Below are 20,478 nucleotides of genomic sequence, written 5' to 3'. Positions count from 1 at the left end.
GGCTATCACCTCATTTTGTCCGGTTGTGATGGTCAAGTGGATTAAGGCATCTTGTACATACCAGTTGCGTTGCTCCTGGGAGTATGGGTTCGAGTCACTTCTGGGGTGTGAGTTTTCAGTTTCATATTGTCCTGGGGACCATTCAGGCTTGTTCGCATTTGTGTTCCTCACGTGTGCCCCAAAGAATGAGGTGATTTGGTAAAATGCTATGCCCAAGATTACTATCCGAGTGCCGGCGGTGGGGTGGTTCAAATAGCCTCGGCTATCACCTCATTTTGTCCGGTCGTGATGGTCAAGTGGATTAAGGCGTCTTGTACATACCAGTTGCGTTGCTCCTGGGAGTATGGGTTAGAGTCACTTCTGGGGTGTGAGTTTTCAGTTGCATATTGTCCTGGGGACCATTCAGGCTTGTTCGCATTTGTGTTCCTCACGTGTGCCTCAAAGAATGAGGTGATTTGGTAAAATGCTATGCCCAAGATTACTATCCGAGTGCCGGCGGTGGGGTGGTTCAAATAGCCTCGGCTATCACCTCATTTTGTCCGGTCGTGATGGTCAAGTGGATTAAGGCGTCTTGTACATACCAGTTGCGTTGCTCCTGGGAGTATGGGTTCGAGTCACTTCTGGGGTGTGAGTTTTCAGTTATATATATATATATATATATATATATATATATATATATATATATATATATATATATATATATATATATATATATATATATATATATATATATATGTCGTACCTAATAGCCAGAACGCACTTCTCAGCCTACTATGCAAGGCCCAATTTGCCTAATAAGCCAAGTTTTCATGAATTAATTGTTTTTCGACTATCTAACCTACCTAACCTAACCTAACCTAACTTTTTCGGCTACCTAACCCAACCAAACCTATAGAGATAGGTTAGGTTAGGTTAGGTAGGGTTGGTTAGGTTAGGTCATATATGTACGTTAATTTTAACTCCAATAAAAAAAAATTGACCTCATACATAATGAAATGGGTAGCTTTATCATTTCATAAGAAAAAAAATAGAGAAAATATATTATATTAGGAAACCTTGGCTTATTAAGCAAATCGGGCCTTGCATAGTAGGCCGAGAAGTGTGTTCTGGCTACTAGGTACGACATATATATATATAAGGGCCTTCAAATGCCCTCTTGGGAACTGTAAGCCTCAAAAAACCCAGTATATAGGCAAGACAACAACATCTCTTTCCAGGCGTTTAACGATGCATAAGCAACAGGGCTCCATTAAGGAACATATAATCTCTACCCACAACCAAACCATCACCAGAGAAATCTTAGCAAACAACACAGAAATCATCAATTGATACAGCGATAGCAGGCGGCTTGACGTCTGCAAGGCACTACACATCAAGAAGTCAACACCAGCAATCAACAGCCAATTAATGTACAACTATATTCTACCCACTTCTAGACTCCGCTCCAATATAGAAGCATCAAGAAATATGGACCAATAGGCTTTCTACAATTACTTCCATTCAATACCCATTGTTTCGTGTTCTGTCTTGTGTTTGAATTTAATACCCATTCAATACCCATTGTTGAAAGTTTGTTTTCACCTCATCCACCTCACCCAAATGTAGATATAAAATCGAAGATGTCTTAGCTCTATTCAGTTTCAGTTGTGTGTTTGTAAACTAAAGTCTTTGAAAATGTAATAAGTTTTACGAAACGCGCTCAAGTGTCGCGTCAGACTAGAAATAAAAATTAATTTTGGAGAATTGATTTTTGAATTACCATCAACAGTGAAAAGAAACGTAAGAAAGATCGAGAAAATTCGTGTTAGAATTATTAATCTTACTTTTTCGGTCATATATATATATATATATATATATATATATATATATATATATATATATATATATATATATATATATATATATATATATATATATATATATATATATATATATATATATATATATATATATATATATATATATATATATATATATATATATATATATATATATATATATATATATATATATATATATATATATATATATATATATATATATATATATATATATATATATATATATATATATATATATATATATATATATATATATATATATATATATATATATATATATATATATATATATATATATATATATATATATATATATATATATATATATATATATATATATATATATATAATATATATATATATATATATATATATATATATATATATATATATATATATATATATATATATATATATATATATGTATATATATGGATGTCGTACCTAGTAGCCAGAACGCACATTTTGGCCTACTATGCAAGGCCCGATTTGCCTAATAAGCCAAGTTTTCCTGAATTAATATATTTTCTCTAATTTTTTTCTTATGAAATGATAAAGCTACCCATTTCATTATGTATTACGTCAATTTTTTTTATTGGAGTTAAAATTAAGGTAGATATATGACCGAACCTAACTTACCCTACCTAACCTATCCTAACCTATCTCTATAGGTTAGGTTAGGTTAGGTAGCCGGAAAAGTTAGGTTAGGTTAGGTTAGGTAGTCGAAAAACAATTAATTCATGAAAACCTGGCTTATTAGGCAAATCAGGCCTTGCATAGTAGGCTGAGAAGTGCGTTCTGGCTATTAGGTACGACATATATATATATACAGTGGTACCTCGGAATGCGATTGTCCCTGTATGCAAGGTTTTCGGAAGGCGAGGTGTATTTACTCCAAAAATTTGTCTCGGAAGGTGATGGTTACTTCGGGAGGCGAGTTTGGACGCGAGTTTGTTGATACGCGTTGAGCCGACCTAGCGCGTGGTGGTTCGGCGATCGTCGCCCCTCCGCCCCTCAGTTTATTATTGTCTCGCGCTCAGTGACTACCCCCACATCAATTCTTCTCGCGGATTTTCAGTGTTTTGTTGGATTTTTGGTGATTTGTCTATACAATTTGTTATTATATATCTCACCATGGGTCCCAAGAAAGCCAGTGGTAAGGATAAAGGCCAGAAAGCTCATGTGAGGATGACAATAGAGGAGAAACAAGAGATCATTCGGAAGCATGAGAACGGTACACGTGTTGTTGAACTTTGTAGGCAGTACAACAAAGCCACATCAACAATATGCACTATACTTAAGAAGAAAAATAAGATTATGGGTGCTAAAGTGGCAAAAGGAGTAAGAACATTAACGGCACAAAGACCACAAATACTTGAAGAAGTGGAAAAGTTGTTATTAATTTGGATACACGACAAGGAGTTGAGGGGTGATAGTGTTTCGGAGGCCATTATTTGTGAGAAAGCCAGGTGTTGCACGAAGACCTTCTAAAGAATACCCCTGCAACGAGTGATGCAGATAAGAAAGAGTTTAAGGCAAGCAGGGGCTGGTTTGAAAAATTTAGAAAGAGAAGTGGTATCCATAGTGTTACAAGGCATGGGGTTATGTGATGTGATTATGGAAGGGGACTCCCCTTCCAAACAGTAACTCCTCTCCTCCTCCCCCCTCCTCACCATCTTCCATACGCCTACAGCACTCGACAGCAAGGTAAGTAATAACTGGAACACAGTTTTGTAGGTTTATTTAGATGAATTAGGTAAATTAGGTACAAAAATTTAGTTTGATGTGGGGTTTTTGGGGTAGTCAGGAACGGATTAATTCATTTCCCTTTATTTCTTATGGGGAAATTAACTTCGGAATGCGAGTTTTCGGAAGGCGAGGCGTCTCCAGGAACGGATTAAACTCTTATTCTGAGGTATGCCTGTATATGTATATATATATATATATATATATATATATATATATATATATATATATATATATATATATATATATATATATATATATATATATATATATTAAATATGACCGAAAAAGTAAGATTAATAATTCTAACACGAATTTTCTCAATCTTTCGTACATTATGCTTCACTGTTGGAGGTAAATCAAAAATCAATTCTCCAAAATTCATTTTTATTTCTAGTCTGACGCGACACGGGCGCGTTTCGTAAAACTTATTACATTTTCAAAGACTTTAGTTCACAAATACACAACTGAATAGAACTTACGTATCTCCGATTTTATATCTACATTTGAAGTGAGGTGGAAGGGGTGATGTGGCATTAACACAAGACAGAACAAAATGTGGTATTAATAGGGTATTAATTTCATCAACACAAGACAGAACAAGAGTATTAATAGGGTATTAATTTCATCAACACAAGACAGAACAAGAGTATTAATAGGGTATTAATTTCATCAACACAAGACAGAACACGAAACAATGGATATTGAATAGAAGTGTTTGTAGAAAGCCTATTGGTCCATATTTCTTGATGCTTCTATATTGGAGCGGAGTCTTGAGGTGGGTAGAATATAGTTGTGCAATAATTGGCTGTTGATTGCTGGTGTTGACTTCTTGATGTGTAGTGCCTCGCAAACGTCAAGCCGCCTGCTATCGCTGTATCTATCGATGATTTCTGTGTTGTTTACTAGGATTTCTCTGGCGATGGTTTGGTTGTGGGAAGAGATTATATGTTCCTTAATGGAGCCCTGTTGCTTATGCATCGTTAAACGCCTAGAAAGAGATGTTGTTGTCTTGCCTATATACTGGGTTTTTTGGAGCTTACAGTCCCCAAGTGGGCATTTGAAGGCATAGACGACGTTTAGTCTCTTTTAAAGCGTTCTGTTTTGTGTCTGGAGAGTTTCTCATGAGTAGGCTGGCCGTTTTTCTGGTTTTATAGTAAATCGTCAGTTGTATCCTCTGATTTTTGTCTGTAGGGATAACGTTTCTATTAACAATATCTTTCAGGACCCTTTCCTCCGTTTTATGAGCTGTGGAAAAGAAGTTCCTGTAAAATAGTCTAATAGGGAGTATAGGTGTTGTGTTAGTTGTCTCTTCAGAGGTTGCATGGCTTTTCACTTTCCTTCTTATGATGTCTTCGACGAAACCATTGGAGAAGCCGTTATTGACTAGGACCTGCCTTACCCTACAGAGTTCTTCGTCGACTTGCTTCCATTCTGAGCTGTGGCTGAGAGCACGGTCGACATATGCGTTAACAACACTCCTCTTGTACCTGTCTGGGCAGTCGCTGTTGGCATTTAGGCACATTCCTATGTTTGTTTCCTTAGTGTAGACTGCAGTGTGGAAACCTCCGCCCTTTTCCATGACTGTTACATCTAGAAAGGGCAGCTTCCCATCCTTTTCCATCTCGTAAGTGAAACGCAGCACGGAACTCTGCTCAAATGCCTCCTTCAGCTCCTGCAGATGTCTGACATCAGATACCTGTGTAAAAATGTCGTCAACATACCTGCAGTATATGGCCGGTTTCAAGTTCATGTCGACTAAGACTTTTTGCTCGATGGTACCCATGTAGAAGTTTGCAAACAGGACACCTAGGGGAGAACCCATGGCGACCCCATCTACTTGCTTATACATGTGCCCATCCGGGCTCAAGAAGGGTGCCTCTTTAGTACAAGCTTGGAGTAGTTTCCTCAGAATATTTTCTGGTATGTCAAGAGGAGTACAGGCTGGATCACGATACACTCTGTCGGCTATCATTCCGATTGTCTCGTCCACAGGTACGTTGGTAAACAGCGATTCTACGTCCAACGAGGCTCTTATCCCTGTGGCCCGTGTGCCCCGCAGTAAGTCAACAAATTCCTTTGGAGACTTCAGGCTGAAGGCGCAAGGAACATAAGGAGTCAGCAGGCCGTTGAGTCGCTTCGCCAGTCTGTACGTGGGTGTGGGTATCTGGCTAATGATTGGCCGAAGTGGGTTTCCAGGCTTGTGCGTCTTGACATTTCCATACGCATATCCAGGTTTATATTCCCCAATGATCTTTGGCAGGTGGAGTCCGGATTTCTTGGCGTTCACAGTTTCGATCAGTTTGTTGACCTTTGCTTTTAATTCGGCTGTAGTGTCCTTCGTTACCCTTTGGAACTTAGTTTGGTCAGAGAGACTCAAGACTCCGCTCCAATATAGAAGCATCAAGAAATATGGACCAATAGGCTTTCTACAAACACTTCTATTCAATATCCATTGTTTCGTGTTCTGTCTTGTGTTGATGAAATTAATACCCTATTAATACTCTTGTTCTGTCTTGTGTTGATGAAATTAATACCCTATTAATACCACATTTTGTTCTGTCTTGTGTTAATGCCACATCACCCCTTCCACCTCACTCAAATGTAGATATAAAATCGGAGATACGTAAGTTCTATTCAGTTGTGTATTTGTGAACTAAAGTCTTTGAAAATGTAATAAGTTTTACGAAACGCGCCCGTGTCGCGTCAGATTAGAAATAAAAATGAATTTTGGAGAATTGATTTTTGATTTACCTCCAACAGTGAAGCGTAATGTACGAAAGATTGAGAAAATTCGTGTTAGAATTATTAATCTTACTTTTTCGGTCATATTTAATAATATATGTCTACAGGAAAGACTGCTACCAAAATATACTAATATATATATATATATATATATATATATATATATATATATATATATATATATATATATATATATATATATTATATATATATATATATATATATATATATATATATATATATATATATATATATATATATATATATATATATATATATATATATATATATGTGTGTCGTACCTAGTAGCCAGAATGCACTTCTCGGCCTACTATGCAAGGCCCGATTTGCCTAATAAGCCAAGTTTTTCTGAATTAATATATTTTCTCTAATTTTTTTCTTATGAAATGATAAAGCTACCTATTTCATTATGTATGAGGTCAATTTTTTTTTATTGGAGTTAAAATTAACGAAGATATATGACCAATCCTAACCAACCTTACCTTACCTAACCTAACCTATCTTTATAGGTTAGGTTAGGTTAGGTAGCTGAAAAAGTTAGGTTATGTTAGGTTAGGTAGGTTACGTAGTCGAAAAACAATTAATTCATGAAAACTTGGCTTATTAGGCAAATTGGGCCTTGCATAGTAGGCTGAGAAGTGCCTTCTGGCCACTAGGTACGACATATATATATAAATGTCGTAGGTATGACATATATGACAGTATGACATATATATATATATATATATATATATATATATATGTCATACATACATATGTCATACCTACGACATATATATGTATATATATGACATATATATATATATGTCATACCTAGTAGCCAGAACGCACTTCTCAGCCTACTATGCAAGGCCTGATTTGCCTAATAAGCTAAGTTTTCATGAATTAATTGTTTTTCGACTACCTAACCTAACCTAACTTTTTCGGCTACCTAACCTATAAAGATAGGTTAGATAAGGTTAGGTAGGGTTGGTTAGATTCGGTCATATATCTACGTTAATTTTAACTCCAATAAAAAAAAATTGACCTCATACATAATGAAATGGGTAGCTACCTTGAGGTTACCTTGAGGTGCTTCCGGGGCTTAGCGTCCCCGCGGCCCGGTCGTCGACCAGGCCTCCTGGTTGCCGGACTGATCAACCAGGCTGTTGGACACGGCTACTCGCAGCCTGACGTACGAGTCACAGCCTGGTTGATCAGGTATCCTTTGGAGGTGCTTATCCAGTTCTCTCTTGAACACTGTGAGGGGTCGGCCAGTTATGCCCCTTATGTGTAGTGGAAGCGTGTTGAACAGTCTCAGACCTCTGATGTTGATAGAGTTCTCTCTCAGAGTACCTGTTGCACCTCTGTTTTTCAACGGGGGTATTCTGCACATCCTGCCATGTCTTCTGGTCTCATGTGATGTTATTTCTGTGTGCAGGTTTGGGACCAGCCCCTCTAATATTTTCCACGTGTAAATTATTATGTACCTCTCCCGCCTGCGCTCAAGGGAGTACAGTTTTAGGCTCTTTAGTCGGTCCCAATAGTTTAGATGTTTTACTGAGTGGATTCTAGCAGTAAAGGATCTCTGCACGCTCTCCAGGTCAGCAATTTCTCCAGCTTTGAAAGGTGCTGTCATTGTGCAGCAGTACTTTACTCTAGAGAGCACAAGCGTTTTGAAAAGTATCATCATCGGTATGGCATCTCTAGTGTGAAAAGTTCTTGTTATCCAACCTGTCATTTTTCTTGCAGTTGTGACGGCTACTTTATTGTGTTCTTTAAAGGTAAGGTCTTCCGACATGAGTACACCCAGATCCTTTACATTGCCTTTTCGTTCTATGTTATGATTTGCCCGAGTTTTGTATGTGGCTTCCGTTTTTATATTTTCATTTTTTCCATAGCGCATGAGCTGGAATTTATCTTCATTAACCCTTAAAGTGCGCATCACGTCATATGATGTGCTGGACGTTGTTCCAGTCAACTGCGCATCACGTCATATGATGTGTTGGAGTACTACGAAAGATTTAAACAGCCCGCGGATACACGGGGTTCACCACACCTTCATCAAGGCTCTTGTAAACAGACGCCATTTTAAAAAAATAATCGTGGACCAAACTCCCGGGTGTTATTGGCCTCAGTATTGAGTGAGCAACCAAGCCTGACACACGCAGCACGAGCTAACAGCACTGCTGTTCAGCTTGTGACCACAGGATCGCCTAAAAATGCCAAATTATACTTGTTCATGCTATTATGTAGCAAAGATATTATTACAGAAGACCCCTGACTGTGATAAAACTGACCAGGGTTCTGATAATAGCAGGATTGTGGTGATATTTAGCGCTGTGCACCATGGAGGGAGGAGTAATGCTGTGGGAGGGAGGGTGGTGGCGATGTCTTTTGACTGTGTGTGGCCACCTTTTATTGACTGCACTCAGCATACCAGCTTAGTGGTTCGCTATGGTGAACACAAATGTAGATGTTTATATATAACGTGTGTATAGAGGGCATAAACAGCAAGAGAAGGTTTGGAGCCGCCATTTAGGTGAGGGCGGTGGCGTCGTCTGCACGACGCCACCGTGCAAACGACGGTGTTGTTTACTGGTTACAACGATGGTCTTTGGGCACCATACCAGTTTATTTGTACAAGTATAGTTACTAAAACAGGTAGATATTTATATAAATTGTGTGTATATAGCGTAATAACACCACACAGTATTGTTGGAGGAAAAATATTAGTGCGTCTGGCCTTGAGGGCGGCCGCCGATTAGCTGACTGTGTGAGTAGCTACATCTTTGCGCATTTACTCACCATACAAGCTTAGATGTACAGTTATGGTGAACAAAACATGTAGATACTTATATATAACGTCTGTATATAGTGAATTATAGCAAAAACATTATTGTGGGAGGAGAATGTGGGTGAGTCAGATGACTTGAGGGAGGGCTGGAGTGGCTGGCTGATACACGGCGGTCACTCCTCGTTACTTTTTGACTCATAATAGCTACTTAGTGGTTCGTTATAGTGAACAAAACATGCAGATACTTATATATAACCTGTGCTTATAATGTAATAACCGACAAAGTATTTATTCACTGATTGATGAACATAATTGAATCAACAATATGCACACCATATTTTTGAGTACAGCAATGATTCACTCATTTTATTATATAAATATATCAAACTACACACTATTGAATAATATTAAAGGAAAAAAGTATGAAAAATCAATCAGAGACATTGAAATAATTCGGTAATTATCTCTTTGTGGCAACTCCGGCCTGACAGCTGGTGAGCAACAGACCGCCTGGGACGCACGCTGAGTCAGCGCCTATAATTTGCCAGACTTCCCCGCCCTATAGCGGGCAATATATGCCACTTACGATATTTTTATTATTTTTCCCGTGATCAGTGAACACAAATTAACAGGTTAGGAAGAAAAAATAATTTTTTTTTTTTCAAAACGACATGCGCCTGTGGGGATGACAGGATATTAAACCCCGAGCATGTTAAGGGTTAAACACCATATTATTTTCTGTAGCCCATAGAAAGACCTGATCTACATCTGACTGGAGGTTCGCCATGTCCTCTATGTTGCCTACTCTCATGAAGATCCTAGTGTCATCTGCAAAGGATGATACAGCGCTATAGGTTGTGTTCTTGTCTATGTCCGATATGAGGATGAGAAAAAGTAACTGGAGCAAGCACAGTACCCTGGGGGACTGAGCTCTTCACGGTTGATAGGTTGGATTTTATTTTGTTGACTATTACACATTGGGTTCTGTTCGTCAGGAAATTGTAGATCCATCTGCCTATTTTTCCGGTAATTCCTTTTGAACGCATTTTATGTGCAATAACATCATGGTCACATTTATCAAAAGCTTTTGCGAAATCTGTGTAAATTACATCAGCGTTTTGTTTGTCTTCCATAGCATCTAATGCCATATCATAGTGGTCCAGCAACTGCGACAGGCAAGAGCGCCCTGTTCTGAAACCATGTTGTCCGGGGTTATGGAGATGCTGTGATTCCATGTATTTTGTGATCTTACTTCTTAGCACTCTCTCAAAAATTTTTATGATGTGCGATGTTAGTGCTATTGGTCTGTAATTTTTTGCCTCTGCCTTATTTCCTCCTTTATGAAGTGGTGCTATCTCTGCTGTTTTTAGTATATCAGGAATAACGCCAGTATCTAGGCTTTGTCTCCACAGAATGTGGAGGGCCTGCGATAGTGGTTTTTTACAGTTCTTGATGAATATGGAGTTCCAAGAATCCGGGCCTGGTGCAGAGTGCATAGGCATACTGTTTATGGCTTCTTCAAAATCCAGTGGGGATAGGGTGACGTCTGATATATGATTTGATGTTGGTATCATATCCATGAAAAATTCATTTGGGTTATCAATCTTTAGTGCGTTTAATGGCTCGCTGAAAACAGAGTCGTACTGCTTCCTCAGTAGCTCGCTCATTTCTTTGTTGTCATCGGTGAAAGTTCCATCTCCCTTTCGCAGGGGCCCGATACTAGATGTGGTTTTTGATCTTTATTTTGCATAGGAGAAAAAATATTTTGGATTTCTCTCTATTTCACTGATGGCCTTTTGCTCTCTCTGCCTCTCCTGGGTTTTGTATGATTCTTGTAGCTTCCGTTCAATTGTTTCTATTTCTCTACCTAACCTTCTTCGCCGTTCTTGAGATAGGGTGCGACTCTCAAGTTGTTCCGCGATTCGTTTTCTTCGCCTATATAGGGAACGACGTTCCCGTTCCAATCTGCATCTCTTCCTCTTTTTTCTTAGAGGTATGCGGTTTGAACATATTTCTAGTGCTACTGAGCTTATTTTTTCCAGGCACTGGTTCAGGTTTGCATTTTCTAGCTGTTCTTCCCAGTTTATTTCTGTGAAGTCCTGGTTTATTTGCTCCCAGTTTATCTGTTTATTATTGAAGTTGAATTTGCTGAAATCTCCTCCACCGGGAATCTGGACTGGTTTTGAAGGTCTACTCCCCATGGTTGTCATAACTTCAATTAAGTTGTGATCTGAGTAACAGGTATTTGTAATCATTATGTTCCTGATCAATTCATCATTATTAGTGAAAATGAGGTCCAGCGTGTTCTCCTTCCTAGTTGGTTCTACTATTTGCTGGTTTAAGGCAAACCTGTCACACATCCGTAGCAGGTCCTTTGCATGTGCCTGTTCATTTAGGCTACTTCCTGGTATTCTTTCTGATATTACTGTATTAGCCAGGTGCTTCCATTTCAGGTGCCATAGGTTGAAGTCCCCAAGCAGGATGATGTTCAGAACTGAATTTGTGAGGTTTTCCAAGCAGTGTTCTATTTTCATTAGTTGGTCTTTAAACTGCTGAGGGTTTGCCTCCGGTGACTTATATACAAAGACAATAACTACATTTAAAATCTCTATTTTGATTATCAGCACTTCCACCATATCATTTGAGGTGTTTAGCAGCTCAGTACAGATGAGTGTGTCTTTGATGTAGAGGCTGACCCCACCCTGAAGCCGGTGTTTCCTATCACATCTGAAAAGATTGTACTCTGAGATCCATATTTCACCATCATGGTAGTCCTTTGTGTGAGTTTCTGTTAGGGCTGCAAACACTGCATTTGCCTCATGAAGGAGACCATCTATAAAGTGAACTTTGTTGGATTTGCGTGTATCATTTCATAAGAAAAAAATTAGAGAAAATATATTAATTCAGGAAAACTTGGCTTATTAGGCAAATCGGGCCTTGCATAGCAGGCCGAGTACGACGTTCTGGCTACTAGGTACAACTTATATACATATATGAGAATAGGGGAAATATAGAAATGGCATAGTAACTTAGCACAGCCTGTTTCACCCGGCTGTGAAGACTGACCTTGGTACACTATAGTCCAACATCCAAATACCCAGTGCTCCCCAGGCCACCCAAACTCACAACTGACCTGAGTAAAAACAAGAAGCTCCCAAGAGACCCGACTCGCCCCGGGTGAGCACCACCACAAGTGAGGAGGGCCTCTAAGGGAGCAACTGAACACTCCAGGGGAAGGGAACCCTGGCAATGCAAGGGCAGGACAAGGGAGCACAAAGGGAAGAGCACAAGCACTTCCAAGCACTCTTAACACAGGGCTCATCTACGCAACAAAGTATAAGGAACAACCAACAAGGACGAAACCACCACTAAGCTGTAACAGCAAAACACCTGTGCCCAAGCAGCAGATAGGCACCCAAGCACACGCACACACATCAGCATAAAATTGAGAGTGGAGTAGCTGGCTGACCACAGGTTGCCTCAGTCCTCCTAAGTGAGTGGGGGAGGTGGGCTGAATGACCTTGTGCTAGTTTGGAGAAATTTCGATCTTTTTTTTCGATCAAACATAGTTTGGGGGAGTTCTTTCAGTGACTCTCAGCTGTGATCTCTCTTAAAGCCAGCAGTGATCTGTTTTTTCTTGCTGACTTTCTGGTTACTTCCCCGGTGGTGACATAAATAAATAAATGTCACCACTCCCTGTATCTCTGTGAGGGGCGTACAGGTTCTGTCCTTGGTCCAGTGTAGGCCTATAGAACTATGCCGCTAATGCGACCTGGTAGATAGTACACTATCAGTGTAGTAGCTTCAGGAAGTCAAAAGGCTCCTCTCAGAAAGACAAAATACAGCAATAGAGAAAATTCTTACACATTTGGAGAACCAAAATATTTGACAAGCTGGAAGGGATCCAGTTCCAAAATAACCACCAGAACTAAGTTACACAGCATTAAATATTTTCTGTATTAGCCAATACAGATCTTTACCCCTGCTCCAGAATTTAAATGATAATGTCATTGACAAAAGTATCTAAAATGAAACGACATATTTTGCATAAGCGAAACTTGCATAAGCGCACTTACCAAGATAAGGCTTGCCACTTAGCACATCAGGTGAAATATATGCAGGTGAGCCCCGCTGGTCTCTGAGGCGATCTTTTTCTGATGGTAGATGTTGTCCTAAGCAGAAGTTAGTTATTGTGATCTCCCGAGTAGTTCTGTGTAGAACTAAGTTACCAAGTTTCAAGTCTCGGTGCACAATATTTTGCTGAAATAAAATCTAGGAATATTACATGAACATGGTATATATGGCAGTATAATATTTAAGAAAGAGACCAAGTAAGATTAATAAAAAGGGGGAATTAACCATGTACAGAGCACCACTTGGTTTCCGAACCCCTTGGGGACGAGACCCGTCGGTTAACATGTAAGTTCGTATACGAGAAATAGAGGGGAAAAAATAAACTAGAAATGTAAAAAGATATTTTTCCGAAAAAATTTACGAAAAAACTCTAGGGGAAAAAATCGACAGGTTCATAGCGTAAATGCGACTGTGTTTTGTTTGTACTCGCCAATAAGTGAAGTCCTGATCCGCTTTATAAAAGTCCTTAATTGTTCCTAACTGATTATTAAGACGTCTGGCAAACATCCTCTGGATGTTTCCTGCCAGCCTGCAGGCACATCCTGCCTAAAATATACGATGATGTACTGTACATTTAAGAAACAAATCTGGGTCACAGGTCTGTGGAGTGTGGTTAGGCTTACGGAGTCAGCCGGTCCCTCCCCCACCACCGATACACCTCCCCCTCTCCCCCCACCCCAAACCCATACACACACACACACACTCAAAGGTCACGTGGTTCATGGTTCACTTCAACACCCATATATCGCTTCCTGCCTGCCTGCCTCCTTCCCAGCCTGCAAGCCTGCCTCCTTCCCAGCCTGCAAGCCTGCCTGCCTGCCTGCCTCCTTCCCAGCCTGCAAGCCTGCCTGCCTGCCTGCCTCCTTCCCAGCCTGCAAGCCTGCCTGCCTGCCTGCCTCCTTCCCAGCCTGCAAGCCTGCCTGCCTGCCTGCCTCCTTCCCAGCCTGCAAGCCTGCCTGCCTGCCTGCCTCCTTCCCAGCCTGCAAGCCTGCCTGCCTGCCTGCCTCCTTCCCAGCCTGCAAGCCTGCCTGCCTGCCTGCCTCCTTCCCAGCCTGCAAGCCTGCCTGCCTGCCTGCCTCCTTCCCAGCCTGCAAGCCTGCCTGCCTGCCTGCCTCCTTCCCAGCCTGCTTCCTTTCCAGCCAGCCTGCCTCCCTCCCTGCCATCATGCTAACGGGTAGTGTGTGTTAGGCTTATCTTCGGGAATGAGCCGGTCTCGCCCCCACCACCAACAAACCACCCGCCCCCCTACATCCCATCTCTCAAGGTCACGCGGTTCAACCGCGTGACTACCACTCACTCCCTGCTGCGCCTGCCTGCCTGCCTGTGCCTGCCTGCCTGTGCCTGCCAGCCTGCCTTTCCCTCCCTAATTCTCACTACTTCCATCCCTTCCTGCCTACCTCCTAGCATCTCTCCCTACCTCCCCCTCCCTCTTAGCATCTCTCCCTACCTCCTAACATCTCTCCCTACCTCCCCCTCCCTCCTAGCATCTCTCTCTCCCCCTCTCTCACTGATTCTCCCCCCCCCCTCATTCATACTGCCTCCCACCTAAACTCCATCGTCCATCCACCCACCAGTCAGCCATCACTGACGCAATGCGTGCATTTGGAGCCAACATGGTGCACAGATGTTTCTTGATTGTGCAGATATGTAAAACAAAAGCACAGAATGAACATTCCAGCCTTATGGCAATTCAAAATAATAGGAATAATAGGCCGTGAATCTGTGAAGTCACAGCGGGCAAACTGGACCATCTCCCACCCACCACAACAAACCAGCGTGACGCTTGGCGGACCCCTTCCTACCCGAACTTTGTTCGGGTAGCATGACTCCCCAACCCCAATCGGGAAACTGGAAGTTTCGGATAACTAAAGTTCGGAAACCAAGTGGTGCTCTGTATAACTATAAATTTAGTACTGTAATGTATACCATAAGTATACAAAGACAGTTCTTCTGGCAAAGTTTAATAAATAATTTAAGCATAGAATAGGTAAAGTTTTATTGTGTGCTAAAGCTAGCTGAAAGTGAATGTGCAGTATAAAACCGCATTTAATGTCGTGAAACACCAATTTTTGGGCGAGCCCTGGTGGCTCCCTGAAGCTCCTATACGCTGAGATTGAACTATCAACTAGGTCGCACCATCAGTGGAATTCGATCGGTTAACTGGGGACCAGAGCTAGAACCTGCCCCCCCTTCCCTTCAGAGGCACAGGGAACACTGACAATAATTTTTTGCTACCTTACCGAAACAGGTTACCAGAAAGTCAGAAAGTCAAAACAAACCTACTACTGGATGAAGAGGAGACCAATGCCTCAAAACCTGTCAAAAGAACTCCCCCAACACTGTAAAAAAAGGATCAAATTCTCTCAGAACTAGCATGTGCTTATTCATCCCACCTCCCCTACTCATTTGAGGGAAGAGGGGGAGAGAAGGTAGCTCGCCTACAGCTGGGTACCCAGCTCCCAGTTTTAGAGCAGATGTAGGAATCCACCTGACAACTAGGAAGGGAAGAAGGTAATCAAAGTCACTGGGGTTTACCCAGAAATTGGCATTTCATTATGGTCAATGTTGGTTTTCCGGGGAAAACCCCTTGTGGCTCCCCAAAGCTAACTGTCCATGGAGAAATATAACATGGGAACCCACCAGGGAGGAGGAAGCACCACAAGAGTCATGACAAAGATGAGACTCCATAAGGCACGAAGGCAGTGGACCACCACCAGAAACAATGCAAGATACACTCCTGTCTGAACCAACCAAGCATCAATTACCAAAGGACCCCTCTGGAAACCAACTGACTCGTCCTTCACTAGAAAAGTTGAAATCAGCTGAAAACAATCAAAATGCCCATCAGAGAAAAAAAATCTACCTGCAGAGGAGAGCATTAAGCTTCCCAACCCAACAACTGGAGGCAAGATTAACAAAAAACAGTAAGTGAAGTCCACCCATCCCCCACCCTACAATCGAATGAACCACAAAGAAGCAGTCTGGAGGCAAGTGCCATCTGCCTCTAGCAAGACGGAGGCAGACGGTGAGTGTCACCCTCAGACAAGGGGACAGAGCAACCTTCAAACTCGCACAATGTGAGGTGGGACTCAGAGGCCTCCTACATTGGACCACTGAGCCCCAAAGGGGGTTTCCAGGGGCCCTTAGGCTGACTGCTAAGGGAAGCCCAGGCGAGGTACTACTAACAGGTAACCGGTTATCCCAGAGCTACCAAGCAAACAAATAAAAGCTGAACCCTTGCAACATGAGCAAGCACGGGGGACCTAGTAGAGGGCCACCAAAATAATGCAAGTGGTCCTACCGCCACACCAACCAGACCCCTGCCAGGCAAAACAAAACAAAAACAAAAGAAAAAACTTTGCAAAAGCACAACGTCTCCAGGTGAACAGAACCAGTCGCTATGCGTATATCACACAACTGCATAGTACCTCGTGCCCCAGCCAGCGACAAAACTACCTCCTACCCAAGGGCAAACAGGAGTAAGAACCTTCCCAGTTGAACCCTCAAGGGCTGGCAATCACCAAGCAGTGACAGAACCACACAGAGGAAGCTGCTCCTGAACGGCTCATGGAAGATAACCCTGAGGCCGCAAAGGCAGTACTTACAGGGCACCCAGGAAAAGTATCTCTAGGTGCATGAAGCCCGAGTACTCTTGTGTTATTTCTAGCTCACACGCCACCAAAACAGAGCAACAACACCGCACTGCAGCACTGTGAAAAAGAGTGGAGCCAGAGCGATCGACCGTCACCAACACAACAGCCTCTTGAACTGAGATGAGTCGCCGGCGTGGTCTGGGACCACCCCGTCCCTCTCCAGGGGAGGGGGGGGGAGGGGTTGCACAGACGGATGCATGGCGGTTGTGGTGACGTCATGTTTGTTTCCTTGTTTTTAATTGGGGAGTTCTGTTTGCTAGTTCGGCTTTCGGTTTGCAATTTCTGACCAGCAGAAATTTGTTTTGAGATTCCTACCTTTCTGGATGCCTGGCCTGGTAGATGGCAGACAAAGACTGCTTCCAATTACATGGGGGGTGTCTTTAGGCCATTGCTCCTTGTGCCTCTCTTGAGGGGGCCAGGTTCTGGCTCTGGTCCCCAGTAGGCTTAGAACTCCTTCGATTGACTGTTGCCAAGGTCTAATACATACACATCAGCCTGGAATAGCTCCGGGGAGCCGAAGGGGCTCTCCACAGAAAGGGTACAAAAATCTAAGAGCCAGCGCCCAAGCAGATTCCAAAGAGTTGATGAGCACCTGTCGGAATGCAAGGTGAGAAGCAAAGAACAGAGAGACCGCCTTCTTCAGAATTGGCGCAAACATCTTCAACAAAGCAGCCGACGCCCGAGCTGCCGAAGCAAACACACCGGACACCAGCCCGGATCCCAGCTGCTCCACATCCTCCTAGAGCCAGTCCGAAAATAGCTCCAGCAGGGAGAAGAAGCGCAAGACCGAAGCCAAATGCTCACGGGCATGCAAAACCTCGGCCACCAGGGATGCCGTAAGGGAGAGAACCTGCATGTGAAGCTGCACCTGGCCGACATCATGAGGAAGGACGGGGGCGAACAAGCACGCACTGAGGTGCTCAAACTCGCCCTCCCCCCCAGGAAAACCTGAACGACCGTAGTCAATTCCACCATTCAAGCGTGCAGGTCCGACAGTACGAATGCCAACCCCCAACAAGAGAAAGGGCAGTCTGCCAGCCAGAAAGACTCCGGCACCTCGTAATGCACCCAATAAGGAAAAAGAGGAGCCAAACTCAAAAGAAGTAGGCTTCATTATCGAGGCGTAATCTGGGTCTCGCAGGAGGTAAGCCACAATGGCCTCCCGCACCTCCCTTGGTGAGATGCACAAAGCTGAAAACCTCCAGAAGAAGGGAACTGAAGAACCCAGAGTAACTCGGAACCGAAAGCGGGGAGGAGTCGAACTCACATCATACAGGAAGAGGGGGGATAGGAAAACCCCTCCCCCTGTAACAAGCCTTGCACCGAGGGTACTAACACCCAAGCAGGGTCAAACGGGGACCAAGCCCCACCCCCCGTCCAAATTCAACTCCTCCCCAGCTCTGGGATTCTTCACTTCAGGACCTGGGGCCGAGCCTTCCTCCAAACTCTTTGCTTCTGGAAAAAAGGCAGAGTACACCAGAGAAGCAGGTATGAAGAGGGCCCGCTGGTGCGACTCAAAAGTTCCGGCAGGAGGAACAGGCTCGAATGCCTCTGCCGCTAATCCAGAAGGGGGCAATCCCCAAAGCCGCCCAAGTCTGACCACCAGACAAACCCTGCCCCGACTTCCAAACCCTCAGACATTTGGGGGCTGGGAGCAGGAGGGGATGAGCAGGAAGAACCACAGCAGAGGAAGGACTAGAGGGCGCGGACGAAACCCCTTCAAGTCCCAGTTCCTATAACCAAAGTGAGGCAGCTGCAGGGCATCCGGAAAGGCAACCAACCTCGCACGTTGCAGCAACCTAAACCTCGCATACAACACTGAAGCTCCCTGCACCCGAATATCAGTCTCAGTGGACTGGGTGAAGTGGAGTACAAGCAAAGAACACCACTCGCAGGACTCCGGGTCAAAGATGTCAGAGACCCATCAGGCAGCATGGCGGAGGCAAAAACGGTGAGTGTCACCTTGAGACAAGGGGATAGAGCAACCTTCAAACTCGCTCAAGGCGAGGTGGGACTCAAAAGGTCTCCTCCATCAGACCACTGAGCCCCAATGGGGGTTCCTAGGGCCATTAAGCTGACTGCTAAAGGAAGCTCAGGCAAGGTACTACTAACCGGTTATCCCAGAGCTACCAAACAAACTAAAAGTGGAGCACCACCAAAACCATACAAGTGGTCCTACCGCCACACCAGGCAGACCCCCACCAGACAAAAAACAAACACAATAACAGAAGTAAAACCTCTGCAAAATCACAATATCTACAGGTGAACAGAACCAGTCGCTATGCATTTATCAGACAGCAGCACATTAGGTCATGGCACAGCCAGCAACGAAACTACCTCCTACCCAAGGGCAAACAGCAATAAGAATCTCCCCAGCTGAACCCCAAGGGCGGGCAATCACCGAGCAGCAACAGAACCTCGCAGAGGAAGTTCTCGAATGGCTCAGGGAAGATAACCTTAGGCCAAGGGGCAGTACTTACAGGGCACCTAGGGAAAGTACCACTAGGTGCATGCAGCCCCAATACTCTTCTGTTACTCCTGGCTCGCTCGCACACCACCACCAAAGAATCCCTCTCGATAGAGGGATATTCAGGGATAGACCTGATATTCACCTTGAATGAGTCGGAAATAAGAGAAGTCAAATTTGAAGCCCCCAAAGGAATGAGTGACCACAGTGTATCGACATTTGAGTATCTGGTGGAGGTAGGGATAACCTATCCAAGGATGGGACCGGAAGGGAAAAGACTGAATTACCAAAGCGGAAAATATGATGAGATGAGGAACTTCCTAAGGGGAATACCATGGGAAACAGTACACTAGAGCGAAGAATGTACAGGATATGATGGACTATGTCACCCAGAAATGCCAGGAAGCTGCAGATAGATTTATCCCGGTCCAAAAAGAGAGAAGCGAAATGAAACAGAAGAATCCATGGTTCAACCTGGAATGTAAGGTAGCGAAGCAATTGAGTAAAAGAACATGGAGAAACTACAGGAATAACAGAGTGCCAGAGAGCAGGGAGAGATACCAGAGGGCAAGAAATGAGTACCTCAGAGTAAGAGGCAGAGACACAGTATGAAAATGACATCGCGAGTAAAGCTAAGACCCAACCAAAGCTGCTCCACAGCCACATCAGGAGGAAAACAGCAGTGAAGGAATAAGTGATGAAACTGAGAAGAGGAGAGAATGGATACACAGAGAATGACAAGGAGGTGTATGAAGAACTCAACAAGAGATTCCAGGAGGTCTTCACAAAAGAACAAGGAAAAGCCCCGGCACTAAATGAGGAGGAGGCAAACCAAGCAACCTTGGAGGATTTTGACCTCACCAGTGATGAGGTCAAAAGGAATCTGATGGAGCTGAATGTGACAAAGGCTGTTGGGCCTGACAGAATCTCACCGTGGATATTAAAAGAAGGTACAGAAGAACTAAGCACGCCACTCTGGTGTATTACAGGTCACTGGAAACAGGAGACCTACAGAAAGTTGTACGACAGCTAATATAGTCCTAATATAGAAAAAGGGTGACAGACAAAAGGCATTGATCTATAGGCCAGTTTCCC

At 43.1% G+C, this 20,478-nt stretch overlaps 1 protein-coding gene across 1 annotated transcript in view; it reads right to left on the bottom strand.

The window, feature by feature from the left end:
• Window positions 1-20,478, bottom strand: part of LOC123763349 (uncharacterized) — a gene marked incomplete in the record, with an annotated part of 345,009 nt that overhangs the window by 169,342 nt on the left and 155,189 nt on the right. Inside the window, 1 exon segment of the mRNA XM_069303180.1 lies at window positions 13,206-13,389. Coding sequence (XP_069159281.1) covers window positions 13,206-13,389 — 184 coding nt within the window.

The sequence above is a fragment of the Procambarus clarkii genome, chromosome 49 (genome assembly GCF_040958095.1).
Source record: "Procambarus clarkii isolate CNS0578487 chromosome 49, FALCON_Pclarkii_2.0, whole genome shotgun sequence".
NCBI classification, from domain to species: Eukaryota; Metazoa; Arthropoda; class Malacostraca; order Decapoda; family Cambaridae; genus Procambarus; species Procambarus clarkii.
Note: the sequence above shows the minus strand (reverse complement) of the source record. Positions and strands in the feature narration are given on the sequence as shown.